This window comes from Lynx canadensis, chromosome E1 (genome assembly GCF_007474595.2).
Source record: "Lynx canadensis isolate LIC74 chromosome E1, mLynCan4.pri.v2, whole genome shotgun sequence".
NCBI lineage: Eukaryota > Metazoa > Chordata > Mammalia > Carnivora > Felidae > Lynx > Lynx canadensis.
In genome coordinates this window covers 48,125,486-48,149,423 of record NC_044316.2, presented here as the reverse complement: position 1 = coordinate 48,149,423, position 23,938 = coordinate 48,125,486, and the positions used below count along the sequence as shown (strand labels likewise).

The 23,938-nt window shown below is 41.5% G+C and overlaps 1 protein-coding gene across 8 annotated transcripts in view; it reads right to left on the bottom strand.

The window, feature by feature from the left end:
• The window catches only part of CEP112 (centrosomal protein 112), a 418,049-nt gene that overhangs the window by 85,015 nt on the left and 309,096 nt on the right, over positions 1–23,938 (bottom strand). For all 8 annotated transcript variants that reach the window (XM_030296738.1, XM_030296742.1, XM_030296741.1 and 5 more), the window contains 2 exons: positions 13,275–13,337; positions 6,632–6,781 (listed from right to left, as the gene is read on the bottom strand). In XM_030296738.1, coding sequence (XP_030152598.1) covers positions 6,632–6,781; positions 13,275–13,337 — 213 coding nt within the window. The remainder of the gene's footprint in view (positions 1–6,631; positions 6,782–13,274; positions 13,338–23,938) is intronic.

Genomic DNA, 23,938 nt, shown 5'->3' with positions numbered 1-23,938 from the left:
ATGAATGCAAATGCGGAACACAGCGAAAAAGGCAAATGATGTCTTAGGGGTATTATGAAAATAGTTTTGACCTTGTGGAGCCCCTGAAAAGGCAGCCGGGACCCACAGGGGTCTGAGGACACCCTGAGAACTGCTGATTTGGATCGTGAAGCATTTTGTATGCCATGCTGGCAAGTATAGACTTTATCTTGCAGGCAATGGAAAGCCAGTGGTGGATTTTAAGTAGCAAACCACACGCTCATATTCGTGTTTTCGAAAGGTTACCTGATCGACAGTGGGACGGATAGAGTTGGGAGGGCTGAGTTATTAGTAGTGGTTCTACAAAGGAGGGATTGTGATAGGTAAAGAACAAGATGACGGTCTAAGAAGATAGGAACTAGTGACTGCGGAATGAGGTAGGAGTTTGCAGATATTTAGGCATTATTTCCGGCAGTTGACCTCAGAGAGGTGAGGGAGGGAAAGGATTCATTTAAGGGGACTTCCAGAATCTGATTTGGGTGACCAGGTGGTGGTACTTTAATTCAGATTATCAACACAACAAGAACAGGTCGGGGGCAATGCAAGAGTTAGAGGAAGTTAAGTTCAGTTTACAGGATGTCTGGTTTGAGCAGCCTAATGGGTCATCCAAGTGAAAACATGCAAGGGTCGTTAGAAGTCTGGACTGAGAGGGGCACCCAAGTGGCTCAGTTTGTTAAGTGTCTGTCTGACACTTGGTTTGGGCTGAGGTCATGATCTCATGGTTTGTGAGTTTCAGCCCCACGTAGGGCTCTGCACTGATGGTGTGGAGCCTGCTTGGGATTCTCTCTCTCTCTCTCTCTCTCTCTCTCTCTCTCCCTCTCTCTCCCTTGCTCTCTGCCCCTCCCCTGCTCATGCTCTCTCTCTCCAAATAAATAAATACACTTAAAAAAAAAAAGTCTGGATTGAGAGCTCAGAAAAATGTCTAGGTGGTGATGAAGATTCAAAACTTGTTTGCATGGAAGCTACCATACATGGAAGGGGTGTGACTGTCCAGGATGCGTACAGGCAAAACAGAAGAGGTCTTGCCTAATACCAACATGTGAGTGCTCAAAGGAGGAAGAGGAGACAAGGCATGGGAGTGGGAAAGAGGGTTTCAGAACAAGAGAGAAACTAGGAATGTATTGCCATGGAGCTGAGGGAGATTTTAGAGATTGTTTCTGTGGGAGATTAAATCACTGTTCATAGATGTTCATGGACTCTTTCTAGAGTGATTCTATAATTTTCCTGCCCCGCTGATGGGGATGAAAATAAGGCTGTGGTTGCAGGGATGTTTTTTCCTACTCATCATTTTTGTACTCATATAACCCACCATGAAGAGGAAGGCCTGAACTCATTCTAACGCCTGGAGTCAAATGCAGCCAATCAACAGCCTGAATCCAAGCCAGCACTGTTTGTTATGCGGCATGATTGTGGCAATAGCTGACCAACACAGGTTCCTTGTTAAATGTTATAAAGGAGTCAAACAGGCTTCTAAGATCAAACAGATTTTACAACACCAAGTGGAGTAAGTAAATAAAAGTAAAAACTAGCAAAAATGCACTGAAGCCCTGAAATAGGGTAGTAAGGGAAACAATACAAAAAAAAAAAAAAAAAAAGAAAGAAAGAAAGAAAATCCTCAAAAGCCTGTGTCAAGGAAAGAAACATAATTCTGGAGCATACTAGAGTATTGCATTCATGATACAACTTCCATATCTGCCAATATCCCCCACATCATCATTCGTTATGAGTTAACAAAATCCTGAGAAATCTCATTAATATCACCAAATCTGGAGGAAAAAAAGCAACCTAAACGGGAGAGGGCATCTGATGTCATTTTCAAGTTTGAATTATCCCAATTTGGCGTGGACCCCTCAAGTCCTGACCCCTTCACTTTTCTTGGAGACAGCCTTGATATTTACCCAATTTTCCACCCGTTCATCTCCTTTTCTCACAGTCCAAACTGGGAGAATTCAAACCCCACAGGGACATCAGATGCCCTCTCCCATTTAGTTGTGTGAACCCCAACCAGACTACACACACACACCTCCTAGCTCTTCTTTTCCCTTCCCTCAGGTTAGAGAAAATGCAGACACCACAAATATATTTGACTTACAGAGAGGGGAGAACCACTAAGCTTCAGAAGCATATATTGAATATTTAACAGGTAGAGCTATTCTGGTTAACAACTGAATTTATCCTGGTTAATCTATCAAAGTTAACACAATAAAGAGAGACTTCTTCAGGAATCTCTCAAAAAAAAAAGGCAAATCATTTACATGAGGGAAAGCCTAGTGTTGCTCAGCCTTCTCCACAGCAATATTAAATGCTAGGTGAGCAATGTTTATTGTCCTCATGGGAAAACATATGAACAAGAACATGGTGCTCATCTAACGTGTTGTTCAAACATAAAGGTTAATCGGCAGACATTCTTAAACATGAACAATCCAGAGAAGATAGTACCATGAGTCTTGCAAAACCAACTTGACGGTGAAATCCAGACAATTAAGAACCAGATCAAAGTGAAAACTTTAGAAATGGAGTCACCGTGCTAAAAGGCCTAGGGGTAAGCACCACATCCATTAAGGACAGCATGAGTATTAAACTAAAGGCTATGGTTATGGACAAATTGTGAATATCACAAACCTGGACAGTGTAAAAATAATATCACCACCCTGCCAGGAGGTGGAAAGGAGGGGTTATGAGAGGAAATATGCATGCACTAATGTATGCCTTTTTCAACCCAATATTAAGTTCTGTCCAAAAGTCCAACAATTCCTTCTTTTGACACTAGTTTCTTTCATCTGTTGAACTGAAGTAAAATTAACTTAAGAGACCTTTCTAAAACAAACAGGGATACAGAATCTGGAGTATTAGCTCATTTTGTGACTATTTGGCTTTCCTTCTCTTTTTTCCTCATACGTACGATACCTGAAATCATGTTCACCTTAATGCTATGATGTAATTTCTTTTTCTTAAAGTTTATCTATTTATTTTGAGAGGTGGGGGGAGGGAAGGGCAGAGAGAGGCAGAGCGAGAATCCCAAGCAGGCTCTGTGCTGTCAATGCAGAGCCCGATACAGGACTCAAACTCACCCACTGTGAGATCCTGACCTGAGCCAAGGTCAAGAGGCAGATGCTTAACCAACTGAGCCACCCAGGCGCCCCTGTAAACCACATTTTCAAGGAAAACTATCTTGTGAACATTTTCAATATCCTTATATATGCTTCTCCAACACCATTTTCAATATTGCATACTTTTAATTCATGTACTATGGCAAAAAAATACCGAAAGGAAATAGAAAATGCTAGTATTGTGGGTGCCTAGCATGTAACGGGACCTTGATAAATAGCTATTGGATGAATGAATGAATGAATGAATGCTAGAACAAACATCCTTTTGGCTAGCTAAAGTTCACTGCAACCCTTTAACTTCCACCTTAGGGCAAATTCTGGAAATGGGTCCAAACTTGGGCATGCCTCTCAGGCAATTTAATAATGATAGGGGTTGCCAAATTATTCTCCAGAAATGTTTTATCAGGTTACACTATACCACTCTGGTGGCCCTTATAAGTGGATTTTAGTAGACTACTTTATACCCTAACTTCTTCCCAAAGAATTACTTTAAAAGAAGGTTTGTTGATCCACGGAGACATTATTTATTGTAAGCTCTGGCAGGGGAAGAATCAGATTTACTCTCTGTCCTCTTCCCTGACCGCCAGCTTGGGAGCTCAGCTCATCCCCAAACCAGAAAGTGGGATGAAGTACATTTCATAATTAGCAAGCACACTCCTTATCCAGCACTCTTTGATTCTATTGTTTCAACACTAATATTTAATATCACAAAATATTAGGCACATAATGACCTTGGGCTGGTTACGTAACCTCAGAGCCTCAGTTTTCACACTTTTAAGATGGGGGTGATAGAAATGCCCTCCTTATAAAGATTACTATAAGGCTTAAATGAGATAATGGAATTGGTGATGAATAAAAATGTCTGGCAGACAGCCTGATACATAGTACATGTTAAGTAAGTATTAGCTATTACTCCTTTTATGTTTTGTGACATAGTCTGGAAAAAAAAAAAAGCAAGGCAAGGAGTGCTAATGAATTATTTATCTTAAGTAGGTTAGTAAAAAAAAAACAACCAAACAAACCCACAAATGTCATTCACTTTACACATAATCTAATTGAGTCAATCAAAAGTGAACTGTAGCTTACCTACATTATAACTTTAGTTGTTTTCAGCTACCTGTGTTTGGAGGTCATAAATATCACATAATCTATATTTTAATATGATATTATGTATGTACTTATATACCACCATCTTTTAATGTCAGTCTTTAGGAACTGACGCTTTTTTGGAAATTAGGATCACAGTGTTTTTCCATTTTGACAGGTAAATGGATTAAAACTGCAAAAACACTTAAAACTAGGCAGTTGTGCTAGTGATGTTGCTTTCAAGATTTTTTTTTAATCTTAAGAAACATACTAGAAACTGTGCTCTAAATCTATGTTTTCCCTTTCTGTGTATATTGGGATTCAACTATTTATTTAAAATTTGGAACTTAGCTACCACATGGTATTTGGAAAAGAAATGCACTTAAAATGAAATTTGTAGGGAAGTCTGGGTGGCTCAAGTGTCTGACTTTTTTTTTTTTTTTAATGTTTATTTATTTTTGAAGGAGAGAGAGAGAGAGAGAGACAGAGAGAGAGACAGAGTGTGAGCAGGGGAGGGGCAGAGAGAGAGGGAGACACAGAATCCGAAGCAGGCTCCAGGCTCCGAGCTGTCAGCACAAGGCCCAACGTGGGGCTCAAACTCATGAACCGTGAGATCATGACCTGAGCCAAAGTCGGACGCTTAACCGACTGTGCCACCCAGGTGCCCCTAAGCCTCTGACTCTTGATTTTGGCTTAGGTCATGATCTCACGGTTCCTGAGGTCGAGCCCCGCATTGGGCTCTGGGCTGACAGCATGGAGCCTGCTTGGGATTCTCTGTCTCTCCCTCTCTCTCTGCCTCTTGCCCGCCCATGTGTGCACATTTGCTCCCTCTCCCTCTCAAAATAAGTAAGTAAACTTTGGGGCGCCTGGGTGGCGCAGTCGGTTAGGCGTCCGACTTCAACCAGGTCACGATCTCGCGGTCCGTGAGTTCGAGCCCCGCGTCAGGCTCTGGGCTGATGGCTCAGAGCCTGGAGCCTGTTTCCAATTCTGTGTCTCCCTCTCTCTCTCTGCCCCTCCCCCGTTCATGCTCTGTCTCTCTCTGTCCCAAAAATAAATAAACGTTGGAAAAAAAAAATTTTTTTTAAAAAATAAGTAAGTAAACTTAAAAAAAAATGAAATTTTTATACAACTAAAAGAGTTTAAACAAAGTATTCAACTCGAAAATGAAACAGTTACACAGATCAGTGAGTACCTACTGTGCATTTACAAATGAGAAGAGCTTCACAAATATTTTTTTCAACTACCAGAATATAAAAAAAGAAACCTCTTCTTTTGTCATGTATCACATGTAGGGGGAAAAAAAGCTCACTGATGGCAATATATAGGGAAAATCTCATTAAGGACAAAATGAAGTAAGTCCTCACCTCTAAAGTGAGGAGGCTGGAAGGAATAGCCACCAAGATTTTGTCCATATCTGAAGGGTTTTTATTCCATTCAGCGTCGTCCAGGCTCAAATAAGAGTGTATTTTAAAAAGCAACTTACATTAACACTAGCGTTTCCGTAAATTACTCAGATTGCCCACAATAGGCTATAGAAAAGAAAGACGGAGGGGTTAGGCAGAAAAGGGCAGTGATAAAACCCAAATGTTTCTTTTATTTTTCCTTGCTTTGTATGATTACTCGACATGCTTTAAGCATTGTTATAACAAAGTAAAATCACTGAAAAATAATCTTTTGCTGGAAATTCTTAGAAAAAAAATTTTTGTTCTCTTTTAAATCTTATTTATAAAGGTTTCCAGATGCTTATCCTCACAGATTAAACACAGCATGATGTAGACACTTACAATAATATTCGCTGCTATGAAGCCAAGAAAAAAACTACTTTGAGATCTAACTGCCTATCACCTAAAGAATCAGGGTCCAGGGAATTTTCTGTTGCTATTAAAGGCGTGATTCTCTGAAGCCATTTGGAAACGGCCTAGGTTCTCAGCAGCACCGCATCTACCCTGTGCTATGTCAAAGCACATCAAATGGTTGGCATTCCAAACCTCAAACAGGTTATTTCTCATTACGTGAATGCATAATGAAAGGATGTGGGCAAAGAACAGAATGTAAATTGGAAGCTGACTTCTGAATTTATTAGCCAGCAGTACTGGGCTAAAACAGTCTTCCTAATATCAAGAGACAGTTCCAAAGTGGTTCTCAAGAGAAAGGACAGGGTATTTTTCAAATATTTGTTCAATGTGAATGGACTGGGCTTGCCAAAAATGACTTTTTATGCCGGCATGTGATCTCTTAGAGGGAAGTCAGCCTGAGTCACTGGATACATCAAAGGTAGAGTCCAGCGAATGGAATTACTGCAGGCTGTGTGAACAAGCCAGATACCTGCATTCATCTGCCCACTGCTGGGATTTCAGCCCTCCTTTTAATTACATTAAAGCAGCTAGTACCACTGGTTACTGAAGTCTTCAGATTACCTTGATTGCTCGGTCATTATCTCTAATCAGCTGCTTCTTCTCATCTTCAAACTTCTGTGTAACGTCCTGGAGCCGTCTTTCTGTAGCAAGCTGCAGCCGGCTGTTCTCCTCTTTCAGAGAGGAAATGGTTGTCTGAAGTTCTGCTATGATCTAAAATGAAAACAGCATGCGAGAACTTCAAATTCTTCAGTGAGAGGCATCTATTTTATATGTATTTATGCTCAACAAAAGGGCGGATTTGGCAAAACTCTAATCCACAAACTAAATATTTTCAATTAACATATCGCACACTATAATGCATGAAATTCCACACAATAAGAGACTATAATAAAACTGTGAATGGTGAACAACTGCTGAACCAATTATATTTGGAAGACATTTCCACTATAACATTCCACAATATTTACTCATCAGAAGAAAGAACATCTGTGATCTCAAAAATATGAAAAGCGTCAGATTTTATTTCACTGAGAAACACACTTATTAGAATGAAAAAAAAAAAGCTATTTTGCCTTTCCTAACACTTGGAACTGTAATAACCAAAGAAAATAATGAACAGACCTCATTCTTTAGAGTTACCCAGTTCCACACAACAATTTTTGAGTACTCACTAAGGTTTGTGCATTGTGCTAAGTGCCTTAAATTCCTATGTCATTTACAAACATTATTATCACCCATCTTTTATAAGTGGAGAGAGAAAGAGAGGTGCAGAAAGAGGTCAAAATGTCACATTGCTGAAGATGACATCCAACCAAAAAGTCAGGCGGGACTTGAGCCACATAGATCGATTGCCATACTAATTGGTTGTTCTAAGTAGCCTTTGTTTTTCTCTTAAGCAAGATTTTGGTAGGGAAGAGAATCTTACATGACCTAGTTCCAAATGAGTTGCCTTTTCCCTAACTGATAGATATCCATGAAAGTTTATTCAGAAAGTTTATTCTCCACATTGGATAACTGGTTCTCTCCATGAATGGGTCCCCTCCATGTTCTCCCAAGTAATCATCTGATGAGGGACCTTTTTCAATGAGCTGACTGAGAATATCACTCTTCCTTGGGCTTGGATGTATCCATTTCCTTCCAAATTCAATAGCGATGACTTTTTAAAAGCAGGAAATAGTTGTTTCTTCTTCTAATTAAAACCAAACCAAACCAAACAAAAAAATACTTTAGTCCCAGGTTAGAATAGAAGACTGTTGGTTCTATGGGCGCAGGGCTGGTTGGTGAGATACACTGGACAAGTTAATCACCTTGCTTGAGATTCAGTTTTTCCACCTAATAGTTGACAACAAAACTCAAGTACGGCATTACAAGGCAATAAATAGAAACTGTCTGGAGTCTCCCAGAAGCCAAGTCCTATAGAAATATCACTCGTTACTATGGACATAAATAATAGCATATTTACAATAAAATAGGGAGTATCTTATGCTTTTAGAAGTGAGCAAGCTCACTGTAACAAAGTTTAACATTTAGAATTTGTCAATAATCAAATGAAAAGACCACTGGGAGATACATGGTAAAATACGTAACAGCAGTACATTAATATTTTTAAATACAAATTGAACCTTTTGCTACGAGTGCGGGAATTCATTTACTGAGAATAAAGATGTTTTTCATCTGTTTTCTGAATTTTGATTAAATGTTGTTCTCATTCTGGCATCAATTCAATTAATTCTCCTAGCACTTCCATCAAACAGGGAAGGTTAAATTCTTATAGTGAATGTCAAAAACTGAGGCACAGAATAATCAACTCACTCGCAGTCACAGAGCAAGAGGAGCCAGAGATAAGAAAGAGCCAAATTTCCTTGGCCCAACATGAAACCTAAGATTGATATTTTATACGAGCATGGAGCCAAATAGTAAAAATAACTCACTATTTCAATGACTATTGGAGCGTTTCAAGTTGAGTAAACTACAACTCTGTAGCAGTGGTAAGCCCAACTCTGTCACGTGTTCGCTGTGTGTGTTCGGTGTCTGTGTGCGTACGTGTGTGTGTGCGTGCTATGTGCGTGCAAGAGTGTGTGTTTGGTGCTATGCAGTTGTGTCACATGCATAGATTCGTATATCTGCTACCGTGATCATGTAATAACGTTTCTAAAGTGCAAAGTAATTTTTTTTCTTTAAAAAACAGTAAGATTAGATTAGCTTTTAGTTGACCGAGACTAAAGATAAAAAATATTTGAGAATTCTTCAAGTGACCACAAGGGCATGAAACCAGGGTCTCTCGTTTTCAGAAGCTTAATGACAAGAGAACATCAAAAAGAAGTAAGTGCAGGTTTTGGAAGGAACCATCAGCAAAGTCCAGGATGTTCTGAGAAGAGTGTGCTTGCTTTTGTGCGGAAAAGGAAACCCTGCATTCTTTGGGGGAATAATGAGACTCCTTGGGGGAAGTAATGAGATTATCTTGGGAAAGTTATTTTAAAAACTCACGAAGATGATCTAGGGAGAATGTGAAAACACTTCAGGTGAAACACGTTAGGCAGATGAGTAGATAAATCAGTTGACAGACTAATAGATGAGACAGATATGGAGAGGTGGCTAAAATGTGGACATTTTTTAAAACCGGAATGGAGATTTAAGACTGAGAAATAATACTAACTAGATTAATATGCTTTAGGTAAAGAACAAAACTCACTTGGTTGTAGATATACAGTAAAAGACAATAGACTATGTTCACCTTAGCTCAGTGCACATAACCAGCACTTAATATTTAAGGAGTAGAACTATAATCATAGTAAATAAAAAATAATAATTACCTGGTAAATTATATCGAGATAATCTAGCCTTTCATAGGACAAGAACGTAAAAAGTTGCTGAGAAAAATCAGAACTAATCTATGCAATCATAAACCCCACCAGTTTTGACTGAATCATAATTAAACACCATAAAACACAAATGTTGCCACTCAACTGAATGTTTACCCTGTATTAGCTTCAGAGAAAGATGTGGATTCGAACACTTCCATGCGATATTAAAAATTAATATTTTGGGAAGCAAAATGAGATCTGTTTCAGGCTGAGGCCACAAGCAACCTAACTCATGAAAGCCATAATAGTTAATTATTGCTAAGCAGTTAACACTTGGCAAAAAGGCTAGTGGTCTTAAAAATAGGATTCTGAATAGAGGTTAACATTTCATCTTTAACTCACTCTGATGTTTTTCAGATTGTAGTATACTTTGAGATTTTTACAAAAGTCTTCTTTAAAATACAACAGACGGGGCCTACTTGGGAAGATTTGGTGAACACTGAAGATCCTCATAAAAGAATGGCACCCCGGCACCTTTTGCATTCTGGTTGCTTTTCTGGAGAACCACGTGAAGGCTGGGGGCACGTGGGACCCGTGGAATATGCCGAGGCCTAATCTGCACTGGGTCCGTGCGAGTGAGCGAGGGCCCTGGGGGGAGCCAGGCCCTTGGCAATGGGCAAGTTCCACTGGTATTCTGGCTCTAGACTTGTCCCAAACTACCTCCATTCTTGCAAAATGGCGATCTCTCTCTCTCTCTCTGAAAAATGGCCACCAGGTGAGTCAGCTGAGTGGGGACAACTGTGCTAACATTGAAAAGGCAAGGTTAATATGTAATAGTAAGACAAAAAGAACAAATATGTGATTCTGATGGAAATCCCATTTGTGAGTGTACCCAGAGATGATGCAAACATTGCCATCGTGGCGAACGCTGAGAATCCCAGAAGGGGCACACTCCTGGGTATGCCAAGGGTTTAAGCGTTCGTGGTCCATTAGATCCTAAAAACTCAATAAAATCTTAAAGATTAAGTAACGTCCTGTACGGGAGGAAAATATTTAAAATACTTTCCAAATGTGACCTGATGGTCTCCTGGGTACCAATGCATTCATTACAAATGCATTCATCATATCACTTAAAAAAAAATTTTTTTTTTCCAGAGATGGAGTTTTTTAAAACCTGATGAACGGTTAAGCAAACTTTGCTTCTGGAATTCTCCTCATCTTAGATATGAGTTAGAGATGCCAGCAAACTCTCACTGGAAAACAGAAAAAGTCAATCTGTGGTTCTGTTTGCAATGTTGATTTTCAAATAATCTGTTTCCTTAAACTGACTGGATTATAGACTGATGTTTCTCAAATGCCAGTACACAGATACAAATATACACATATATTTATAGACATATAAACATTTACGTATATTTAGAGGTGGGCCAACAAAATGTTATCAATGTAAGGTTGTCATCCTACCTTTTTTGAGGAGGATGGGCTGTCTTTTATTATGTTATTACACTCTCACAAAGATTTCTTTTCTTTTTTGGTGTTGCTCTGTTCTCTGATGTATGAAATAATGGCTACAGGACAGGATAGCTTTACTAGTTGGGTTTTTATGCTCCTCCTCCTCCCCCTCCCCCTCCCCCTCCTCCTCCTGCTTCTTTATGTCTTTACTTGGGAAAATATTTAGCAACTCGCTCCCTCTCCAAATTTTGCAGGGAGATTTTACCAATTCTTGAACACCGAAAGTAAATTAAAAACAGTGAGTGTCTTGTGCCTTCCCTATCCTTTTTATTCTTTGCTTCCTCCTTTCTTTTCTCTATTCCGACCTTAATACTGCTGCCATACGAGCTAACAGTTATTCAGTGCTTTGCTGTGTACTAAGCACTGTGTACTTGCATTATATTACTTAATACTTAAAACTATCCTATGAGGTAAGTACTACTCCCTCATTTTACAAGTGAGGAAACTGAATTCCAGAGAGTGCAGGTAACTCGCTCAAGGTCCTCTAAGTAGCAGGGCTGGTATTCAAATTCGGGTCTGACAGACTCCAGAACTTAGGCTTTCTTCCACGCTAACTTACGTTTAATTTGTTTTAATATGAACTAATCAGGCTTCTTCATACATTCCTTTAGATAAATACTCCTGTTTATACTCCCATTATTTAAGCATTTTTAGGAGCTATCTTACATCTCACTTTCGGTCTGCCTCCCCCATTTGACATAAAGCAAAATTAGCAGGACGTGATTAGCAGGATTTTTCATGTCTTAGTCCAAACTTGAACTTTTGCAGTCATAATATTTCTTCTGACTGTACGACTCTCTTTCAGAGGGGTGCCTGGGTGGCTCAGTCGGTTAAGCATCGACATCAGCTCATGTGATGATCTCAGTTTGTGAGTTCAAGCCCCGCGTGGGGTTCTCTGCTGTCAGCACATACCCCACTTCAGATCCTCAGTCTCCCTCTCTCTCTGCCCCTCCCCTGCTCCCACACTTTCCCTCTCAAAAATAAACATTGACAGAAAAAAAAGAATCTTTCTCAGTGGTTAAAAAAGGATATTTCCTCAAGTTCCTTCTTCAAGAAAGGGCTGGGATAATGGCAATCAAGACATAATCATCATCTTTTAAATAAACACATATAAATCTTCACTTAGACAAAGACATTCTGCTTTCTGAATGGGATGTATATTATATGACATATGCACCTTTTAGAAATAATTGTATAATCTAAGAAATTTCATGATAGGTATCACCAGAGTTCTGCCATATTTAAAAACGGGAGGGACTGGGCCAGGCTGATGACGTCAGGCTGCGAGCTTCTGTTCCCAAGTCAGATGCAGGCGGGGTCCTGGCTTGGTCACTCGCTAACTCCTGTGACCTCACCTCTCTGGGTCTCAGTCTCCTCAACTTGGAAAATGGAGCCAATCATGGTTCCTAACCCCAGAGTTACAGTGAACGAACACTGAGTCACCGTGAACGAACACTGAGTCAACATGATTAGTGCCCCGTAAAATTCTTGATTTTATTACTGTGTTTTGGTCCTTGTGTTGCTATTACTACCATGGTGTGGTAACTTATAAAATGGTACATAAATTTCAGTTCACGGCCACACATCACTGTGTGGATGCCAAAATGCTATGAAAGTCTGATTTTAAAAATCATTAGATACGATGCCCACAAAAGTGAATGGCTTACCGTATCCATCTATGCAGTGAAAATCAGTGTTTTTTATTCTGGGATTACTCATAAAACTAAGGAATGCTTGGGACTCCCTAAATGATACTATAGGATATTATTGTAACAACCGGTGCAGAAAAATGATTTTAAGCATCATAGGTCGAGTTGAGACAAGCATTCAATTACTGGCCTTCTCCTAAAAGTGCAATAGCAACAACATGAAACAAGATAGGAAGGTAGGGATTTCTAATTCTTTTCCCCCAAAGGAGTCAGCCATCAGGCAGCTAATTTAACCCAGAGCATTCATCATCTTGAATTTTGTTGGTAAGCAGACTTGAGGTGCAACTAAATGGAATATTGCAAAAAAGGTACAGAGGGTATCAAAGTGCTTACATCACAAATGTAGGTGTGTATTTCCCGCCCTTGCGAAATATGCTGCAGCCTGGGCTTGTTCAAGTGCACAGGCTGGTTTTACAACATCTGACTGCGTGTGTGTGTGTGGATGTGTTAGTTCAAATGGTTTGATACGCCTAACTTCAAGAATCTTTTAATAAGACCCAAATACGAAGGGCATGTGTTATTGATCCATACTCCCATCAACAATAGGATACTAACCCGTAAAAACACTGAAGGGGATGAAGCTTAACTCTAAGGTACAGATGCTTTTACGTGTAGGTTTCTTTTTTGTTTGTTTCAGTTTTGTTTGTTTGTTTGTTGTTTTGCTTGCAACGTTCTTACCTGTGAAGATTTGGCGAGCTTCTGGGTGTATTCCTTCTCGATCTGCTTCAGTCTGCTGTTGGCCTGAAAGACACACGTACACGAACACACACACACACACACACACACACAGTGACCTGTGAGTTTGGTATCTCTTCCACATGCCTATCACCAGGCAGCTGGGATGGCTGCCAGCTGCACCGCCCTTCTGGGGCAGCCAGAAAACCACAGGGCTTGTCTTTGATCTAACGCCAACTATTCATCACTTAAAAAGCAAAAAGCAAAAGCAAAAAAAAAAAAAGAAAAAAAAATCTCTCCTGCCAATTATTAGACAAACACAGACTTCTGTGGAGAGAAAGAGAAAGGGAGAAGAAGAGACAGAAATAGACCTAGCAAGGGTGTGAAGGCTCAGAGGGTAAAGTATGGAAAGGGGGAAGAATCAAAGGGAGAAGGGAAGGGAAACAAGGGAGGGGAGAGGAGGAGGAGAAACAGGAAGAGGTAAATTTAATCCTCTTTCTCATTGTTGGAAGATGAAAGAACGAGATGCTCCTGGACAGAGGCAGATAGGAGATTCTGAGACTCACCGAGCAAAAGACGGGAGTCCCCACTCTGCCTCACACACCAGAACGACTTTTTCAAAGTGACAAATATATCTAAGTCAAACAATGTCCACGTCCCGGAAGCAGGGTCGCCTTCCCAGAGTAAGTCCCTTTTCCTCAGAACCCAACTATCTCTTTTGCCACCCAGTCCCCATCCTCCGCAGGCGACCCGCTTTCCTGCCCTCCGGAAGCCTCCCTGCATCCTGGGCGCTGGGCAACGGCTCAGCCACACATCTGTGCCAGGCCTGCTTCTCATCGTGCAAGTGCAAAGTAGCTGTGTCCTTTGCTTCTAGAAGAGCTTGGGTCATGGCTTTCAGAATTTCCGCTCTCTGTACCCAGGTCCCCCTCTCTCTCGTCTGTCTTCACAGCTCTGACTGCTCAGGTTTATCGTCTCTTCCTTCTCGTTATTTCTATTTTCCATTTCTTTGTCTTTTTGATCTTTCACGGAGAGCTTTCAACTTTTCGCTTTAAGTTTCTATTGAACTAAAAAAAAAAAAAATCTGCCATACTACTCACAATTTCCAAGAGGATTGTTTTTGTTCTCTGAGTAGCAACGTCAATGCCCTTTTCCAAATGAGGTAATGGAGGTACAGAGAGGTTAAGCAGCTTGCCCAGCATCACACAGCCAGGAAGTGACGGAGCCACTTTAAACCCACACAGTAGAGCACACAGCATACCTCTCTGTGCCTAGGTTAGCAGATTCACATACACGTCATTCATATTTCTATGTCTGTACATACACAACACATTTTTCCGCTCTCTAGAGCGTCTGTGTTTTTTTCCGAGTTCCTTTAATTTATTTGCTTTGCCAACCAGTTCTGTCTCTGTTTCTCCCTTTAGAAACTTTCCTCAACAATCAGGTGATCTTTCTTATTTAAAGTGAGGCCTCCAGGGGCGCCTGCGTGACTCAGTCGGTTGAGCGTCCGACTTCGGCTCAGGTCATGATCTAGAGGTTCCTGAGTTCGATCCCCCCGGTTGGGCTCTGTGCTGACGGCTTGGAGCCGGGAGCCTGCTTCGGATTCTGTGTCTCCCTCTCTCTCTCTCTGCCCCTCCCCCACTCATGCTCTTTCTCGCTCTCAAAAATAAACATTAAGAATAAACAGTAATAAAGCGAAGCCTCTAAAACAGGCCACGGATGCATGGACTCCACGTCAGGGTGTGTCGGGAGGGCCTGGGCTCTCCCATGCCCATCCCTGACTGGACCTTCGTCTTGAACCATTTTGCCCAGACCTGCATCCTCCAGTGTCCTTCCTGGCGGCAGAGATCTGGCTACTGATGTTTGCAGAGGGCTGCCTACGGGTTCCGGATATGGACTCTTGCACAAACCCAATTTCTCGTTGCCCCCAGCCGCGCCTGTGTCCTCTCTCTCATTCCATCTCCCCAGAGAGCAAACCAGGAGCGGGGGGCAGAGGCAGACACGGAATAAACACATATGCTGAAACCCTAATCCCAATGTGATGGTATTTGGAGGTGAGGCCTTTGGTGGAATCCCCTCGTGGATGGGATTAGTGCCCTAATAAGAAGCCAGAGAGCTCGCTTTCTCCTGCCCCGTGAGGACATAACAAGATGGGGTCTGCGACCCGGAAGGAGGCTCTCACCAGAACCCGATACACTGGCAGGCACCCGGGTCGCAGGCTTCCAGCTTCCAGAACTATCAGGGATGAATTTCTGTTCTGGATAAGCCTCCCAGCGTATGGCGTTTTGTTACAGAACCCGCGTTAAGACAACAGCCGTGTGTTTTATGGACTTAAGGTCAAAAGCAATTCTTCAGAGTTTATTCCATAAATCTCTCTGCATCTATAGTCCCACTCAGTACAGTGAGTAGTGGTGGGTTTTGTTTTTTTTTTTCAGAAGAGAGGGCCTGCGACTATTACTTTTTTTTCTCTTAAAGCCACCAAACTCTATTCTACCTCTGTAATTAATAAATTACACTCTCCATTAGAGAATTAAGGCCGCTCTGAACCTCGTGAGGCTTATCTGTCTTGGCTGACATTCCACTGGTGTTGTTTTTAATCACAAAATGCTTGATAAAGTATTTTTTGCTCATTTAACAAAGAGCTCTTCCCACGTGGCAGGTGGCGTGGCAGGTGCCCTACAGATACTTACTCACTAGAAAATATAAAAATCACAGCGTCGTGAAGATTAGGTTATTTTCCCTAAAGAAGCTGGAATCAGAGATGCTGGTGTGTGCAAGACAGCCTGTGTCAGAAGCCCGCAGACTCGTGTCAGTTCCTTTGCCATCGAATGCATTCATCCGTTCCAGGCCACTGGGGCTAGAGCAGTGAAGAAAGCAGACAAACATCCCTCCCGACCTTTACGGAAATGCTATGCTAGCGAGTCAACGCAACAGCTTACGGGGTGACGATATTTTAGGTGGTAAAAGGGCCATGGGGACAACGAAACAGGGAAGAGATGAGAGGTGATGGAAGGTGGGAGTAGTTTACCGTCTAACAGTGTGCGAGGCGGGGGGCACCTGGGTGGCTCCGCTGGTTGAGCATCCGACTCTTGGTTTCAGCTCAGGTCATGACCTCACGGTTCATGAGTTCAATTGAGCCCCGCACTGGGCTCTGTGCTGCAAAGCCTGGAGCCTGCTTCGGATCCTCTAACCCCACCTTGCTCTCTACGCCTCCCCTGCTCATGCGTGCGCTCTCTCTCAAAATAAATAAACATAATGCAAAAAATTTACAAAATGTGGGAGTTAGGGAAAGCCTCACGGGAGGGATACGACGGAGGAGCACAGCCCTGTAGGAGATAAAGGAGCACCAAAAGAGCTCAGGCAGAGGGAGGGCCGGTTACCACAGCCTGGAGGCAGAGGGATGTCTGGCACGTTGCGGTTGTGGGCGTGGTGAGGCGGCCAGCGCGGTTGGGTTCGTGAGCCACGTCTCCCTGGGATAAGGTTTGAGAGAGAAGGAGAAGCCAGAACCTTCTTGGTGTTGTAGGCAATGGTATGGAATGTGGCTTTTACTGTGAGTGAAATGGAGAGTCACTGAAGAGGTCTCAGTTACGGGAGTGACATGACTGAACTCAGCCCGGCTCCTGTTTGGGGCAAGAAGCCAGCAGAGAAGCCAGTTGAGAGGCTGTCGCAAATAATCCGGGCCGGTAACAGAGGATGTGGTGAGAAGTGGTCAGATTCTTTGAAAGAGTTGGAAGTAGAGCCAACTGGATATGCCGTACGATAAAAAGGAGATGAACCAAGAATGGCTTCGAGATTTTTCTCCCAAGCAACTACAAGAGCGGGGCTGTCGTTACCTCACATCAGAAAAATTATGGGTGGAACAGGTTTCGGGGGGAAGATGAAGAGATCGGTTTCGGACACATTAAGCATGGGGATGCTTATCGGCCATCTGGTGTTGAAGTGAATATTTGGATATTGAAGTCAGGAGTTCAGAGGGAAGGTCTAGGTTAGAAGTATACATCCACCACCAGTACGGGAGCGGCATACGGAACTATGCTCCTGGATGAGATCTCAAGGCACTGAGTGGATATGAAAAGGAGAAGTCTAGGTATACTGAGCCCAGAGCCTGCCAGTGTCAGGAGGCTGGAGATAAGCAGGAGAGCAAACCGAAGGAATGGCCAGAGAGATACAAAACGAGGATAACAGGGGATCCTGAAGCCAAGTGAGGAAAGTGCTTCAAGGACGTGTCAGGTGCTACAGAGGCATCACGTGAGGGGAGGACTGAAAAATAAGCATGTGGCTGAAGCACGTGGGGGACTGGCGATCTGAACGCAAGCCCGCGCGCTGTGCTGGCGGGGATGAGAGTGCGACTCGAGGAAGCTCACGAGAAGGAGAGGAAGTGGAGCAGAGACAATTTTTTCAGACTTCTGTCACCAGGGGAAGAAGAGGAATGGGCTGGAGGCTGCAGGGGAAGTGGGTAAGGAAAGGTCTGCCTTATGTGGTTTGGTTTTTTGCACCAGGAGAGAACTACCAGCATGTGTGGAGGCTGATGGGAAAGATCTGGCAGGAGAAAGGGAAAACTAGGTTCTGCCAGAGATTCAGAGGAGACGTGTCCTTGAGAAAGGAGAGGGGATGGGATCGGGAGCACAGGGGACAGGATCGGGGAGAGGAGAGGGCCCTCGCTAGGAGTTACAGGTAAATCACCACCCCCAGCAGCAGTGGGGCAAGTTCCGTTTGCTTCCGCCTCACCCAGGAAGTAGGAAGGAAGACCCACAGCCAAGAATGTGATGGCAGAAAAGACTACTGGGAGATTCAAGGTGTGAGGGAAGGGTATGGACAGTCGTCTAGGAAAGTGGGAAGGGACCGAGGAACGCAGCGTGAGTCTCAGGACTCCAGGAAGCATCAGGGCCCATTTGAAATCACTAATGCTGAACTTAAAGTGAGGTCAGCTGATAACATAATAACACCTCTAGAGCGTGCCGATAGCTAAATACAACAGAACTGATACTTTGGGGAATAATGAGAGTAATTGAAGAAACACAATTAATCTCTCAACCTTCACGGTTTTGACTATGTATTTGAAACTCAGTCACAACTGCGTGAATTCCTGAGCTCCTCAAAAAAAAAAATCTAAAAAGTTCTGGTTTAGCATGGCTGGAAATATACAGCTAATTTCTCATGCAAGATGTCCCTAAAACATGTTTTGAATAATTTTATTCTCAGGATGGTAGTGACCGTACATTTCCATACAAAAAAACCGAGTTATAGTTATTTTAATCCAAGTCTTATTTTTATAGCTATCATTACTATATAGAAATACAATTTTCAAACATCTGTGGCATAGCCTGAACAGATGTAGAGTAACAGATGAGAGGAAAATCATAATTCGGAAGTGAGCGAAGTTGTTTTGTTTGGTGGTTGCTGTTGTTTTAATCTCTGGCTCTTTCTAACTGCTCCATTATGGCTGGTCATGCCCTCCACCCTCCACTGAGTACTTGGTTTGTCTCTGCTTTTCGACAGCCTCTCTCTCAGGTCAGTCTTCCTGAGTAAAAAGCCCAGTATGTCGGTCCTCTTTCTCTGTGCAATTCCTATCAAAATCTTGGGCTTGGAACTCTAGTGGGAAGAAACAAACCAATTTTCAGAAAGGTATCAATGGTTGTTAGTCATCTTAATATGGTACTCTTTTCTTGTAGGGTACTTTGCATTATGCCTTCATTCAAAAAGTCCTTCATTAGAAGTCAAACTTTCACTTTTCACAGATGATGTGATACTTTACATGGAAAACCTGAAGGACTCCATCAAAAAACTGCTAGAACAGATACATTCAGTAAATTCAGTAAAGTAGCAGGATATAAAATCAATGTACAGAAATCAGTTGCATTTCTATACACCAATAATGAAGCAACAGAAAGAGAGATCAAGGAGTCGATCCCATTTACAACTGCACCAAGAACCATAAAATACCTAAGAATAAATCTAACCGAAGAGGTAAAAGATCTGTACACTGAAAACCATAGAAAGTCTATGAAAGAAATTGAAGAAGACACAAAGAAATGGAAAAACATTCCACACTCATGGATTGGAAGAAATTGTTAAAATGTTGATACTACCCAAAGCAATCTACACACTCAAGGCAAAACCTATCAAAACAACTCCAGCATTCTTCACAGAGCTAGAGCAAACAATCCTAAAATTTGTATGAAACCACAAAGCACCCTGAATAGCCAGAGTAATGTTGAAAAAGAAAACCAAACCTGGAGGCATCACAATCTGGGACTTTAGCAAAGGTGTAATTATTAAGACAATATGATATTGGCACAAAAACAGACACACAGACCAATGGAGTAGAATAGAGAACTCGGAAATGGATCCACAAATATATGGCCAACTAATCTTCAACAAAGCAGGAAAGAGTATCCAACGGAAAAAAAGACAAGTCTCTTTAGCAAATGGTGCTGGGAGAACTGGACAGCAACATGCACAAGAATGAACCTGGACCACTTTCTTACACCATACACAAAAATAAATTCAAAACGGATGAAAGGCCTAAATGTGAGACAGGAAACCATCAAAATGCTACAGGAGAAACCAGGCAGCAACTTCTCTGACCTTGGCCTCAGCAACTTCTGACTTGACATGTCTCCGAAGGCAAGGGTAACACAAGCGAAAATGAACTACTGGGACCTCATCAAGATAAAAAGCTTCTGCACAGCAACGGAAACAATCAACAAAACTAAAAGGCAACCAACGGAACGGGAGAAGATATTTGCAAATGACATATCAGATAAAGGGTTAGTGAGTATCAAAAATCTATAAAGAACTTGCCATAAGTCAGTGAAGAAATGGGCAGCAGACATGAACAGACACTTTTCCAAAGATAAACACCCAGAAAGCAAACAGACAAATAAAAAGATGCTCAACATCGCTCATCATCAGGGAAATACAAATCAAAACCACACTGAGATACCACCTCACGCCAGTCAGGCAACATCTCAGGCAACAACAAATGTTGGCAAGGATGTGGAGAAAGGGTAACCTTCTTGCACTGTCGGTGGGAATGCAAACTGATGCAGCCACTCTAAAAAACAGTGTGGGGTTTCTCAAAAAATTAAAAAGAATTACCCTATGACCCAGCAATAGCAGTGCTAGGAATTTAGCCAGAGGATAGAGGAGTGCTGATCCATAGAGGCACATGTACCCCAATGTTTATAGCAGCGCTCTCAACAATAGCCAAAGTATGGAAAGAATCCAAATGTCCTTCAACTGATGGGTGGATAAAGAAGACGTGGTATATACAATGGAATACTACTCAGTGATTAAAAAAAGGATGAAATCTTGCCATTTGCAACAATATGGATGAACTGGAGGGTATTATGCTAAGTGAGATAAGTCAGTCAGAGAAAGACAGATATCAGGTGTTTTCACTTCTATGTGGAATTTGAGAAACTTAACAGAAGACCATAGGGGAAAGGAAGGAAAAGTAAGTTACAGACAGAGAGGAAGGCAAACCATAGAGACTCTTAAATGCAGAGAACTGAGGATTGATGGAGGTGGGGTGTTGAAGGGATGGGGAAAACGAGTGATGGGCATTGAGGAGGGCACTCGTTGGGATGAGCCCCGGGTGTTGTACGTAAGCGATGAATCACGAGAATCTACTCCTGAAGCCAAGACTACACTGTATGTTAGCTAACTTGACAATAAATTAAAAAAAAAGTCCCTCAAAAAACAAAACAAAACAAAACAAAACACAAAAGTCCTTCATTCCTTTATTTTCCATTTCTTATTATTAGTGAAAGTTCAGGCATTCATTTTTCCGGGAAGGTAATTTAGAGGAAAATTAGGGAACTTCTCCAGAATACTTATACTTAAGGCAAACACAGATGTTATAAAGATAAATTTCCTTAAAACATACCAGCAATAGTTTCTGAATTAAATATTTGTTTTTATGATTAAAAAAAAAGGATGCTTCCCAAATTCTTGAAACATAGCATAAAGCTCAGATTATTATGCAGTATTTTCTACTCAGAAGCTTTGAAGATATCTATTTGAAGCTTCTTCAAACACTGTGAATAAATGCAGTTTTGGCCATTTGGTGCCAGATGTTAATATATAACTATGCATTTCCCTAAAAATGAAAATATTTAGAGAATTCATAGAACACATTTATATATTTAATTTAAAATATTTGCAGAACTGGGGTGCCTGGGTGGCTCAGTTGGTTGAGCGTCCGACTTCGGCTCAGGTCATGATCTCACAGCTCATGAGTTCGAGCCCCGCGTCAGGCTCTGCGCTGACAGCTCGGAGCCTGGAGCCCGCTTCGGATTCTGTGTCTCCCTCTCTCTCTGCCCCTCCCTGCTCATGCTCTGTCTCTCTCCCCCCCCCCCCGTCAAAAATAAATAAACATTAAAACAAATTGACAAATTTGTGAAGCATAAATAAAATTCATCATTTCTGCCTGGGCCATGATAGAGTAACTAGGACCATACCTAATCTGCCATAGTAAACAGCTAGAGAGCTGGACAAAATATAGGAAACACTGTTTTAGGATGCTGAGAAACAGGAAGCAGAGGGTTGTGACCCTGTGAAGAAAAGGGAAACAGGGGAGGTGCACCCTACAATCACCCCTGCTTTCTTCCTGGAGGCACATCTGGGCCTGAACATAGGGAAGGGAAGCAAAGTACAGCATAGCAGGATTGTGCATTGAGGAGACAAGGACTAGAGTTCGGGAAAGCTGACGCAGTTGGAATTTGGGGGGAACAGCGCTAAACAGAAGGGAGGGATGCACAGAAAGAGCTCCATATACTGGCATGGGCTCCCTCTGCGTCTGTTGCTGATACATGGCCATGCATGTGTAGGGTTAGGATCTATAAGGCCAAGTAAAAACTGACTGGTGGGATTTAAGATCAACAATTTGCACACAAAGCTGAGAGATATTTGAGTTCTGACAAGCCAGAATGAATGGTTCTCACAGAACACCCAGGAAGGTCACACCTAAGTCATGGGATCAAATTAGCCTTGGAGTAAAGTCAACTTTACGTCTGTTCTAACAAAACTTAAAAATATGCCTCAGATGGATCAAACTGGTCATTGACAAGTAACTGCTTCCCTAAATAAAGTCCAATGTTTTTTAAAAGAAGTCAAGAAAATCTAGCATTCAACAACATAAATTTTATAATGTCCACCATCCAATGAAAGATGGCATGAGAAGAAGCAGGAGAAAAATTAGTCAATAGAGTGAGACTCAAAAATGACAGATATGGTGGAATCAGTAGACAAAGACTTTAAAATAGCTATTAAAACATACCTAAATATTTAAACAAAAACATGAACGCAATAAGGAGAGAAATAGAAGATATGCAAAAAGAACTATACAGACTAGGGCAAAGAAATACATTATCTGAAAGGAAAATTTCACTGGATGGCACAATAGAAGAAAAAAATCAGTGATGTTGAAGAAAAAGCATTTTAAGTATCCAAATGACTGCCACAAAGACAAAAGACAGAATTTAGCGAATAATCACAGTAATGGATGAGATTATATCACATCATCTAACGTATGTGTAATTGCAGATTAGAAGGAGAAAGGTTTGGGAAAATATTTGCCGACCCAATAGCTACAAATTTTGCAATACAAAGAAAACTGTAAACCCACCAGTGGAAGAAGACCAATGAACCAAAGAGATAAACAAAGAAGACCACAATCTGATACATCATAATCAAATTGCAAGAACATAACTAAAGATAACATCTTAGAAGCAGCCAGAGAAAGCACATGCATTAAAAAGATAAGAATGACTGAGGATGAGGATTTCTCATCTGAATGATGTCAGAAGATAACATAGTGAGTCTTTAAAGCACTGAAAGAAAAAAAAAAACCTGTCAATCTAGAATTGCATATTTAGGGGCGCCTGCCTGGGTGGCTCTGTCGGTTAAGCGGCCGACTTCGGCTCAGGTCACGATCTCGCGGTCCGGGAGTTCGAGCCCCACGTCGGGCTCTGTGCTGACAGCTCGGAGCCTGGAGCCTGCTTCCGATTCTGCGTCTCCCTCTCTCTCTGCCCCTCCCCTGCTTGTGCTGTCTCTCTCTCTCAAAAATAAACATTAAAAAAAGAACTAGAATTGTATATTTAATAGAAATATCCTTTAAAACTGAGGTGAACTACAGACATCTTCAAACAAAAATCTGTCACCAGCAGACATGAGCTACGGGAAAGGTTAAAGGACGTCATTCAGGTAGATGGAAAACGATACCAAATGCAAATGTGGAAACCTGGATCAACTCAAGGAATAAAGAGCACTGGACACAGAGGATAAGTGTGTAAATGTAAATTATCTTTTTTCTCCTTTTGAAAATTTCTTTGAAAGAAAATGTACTTTTAAAAGAAGAGATAATACAACTCTATTGGGGTTCATAATGTATGTAGAAACAGGTTTGGAATAGGGAAATAGAGCTACAGTGTTATTAAGGCCCTTACATTTTATGGTACACTGGTATAAGAGTACTCGAAGGCAGAGCATAGGAAAGAGCCGTGTTGCAAAAAAGAAAAATAAAGAAAAAGGTGTATCTACTAAGCCAATAGTAGAAATAAAATGGAGTATTAGTTAAGTACTCAGTGAATCAATAAAAGGTACGATAAGAGGAAAAGGGAAAAAGAGATGGGACAAATTGAAAACAAGCAGCAAAATGGTAAAAT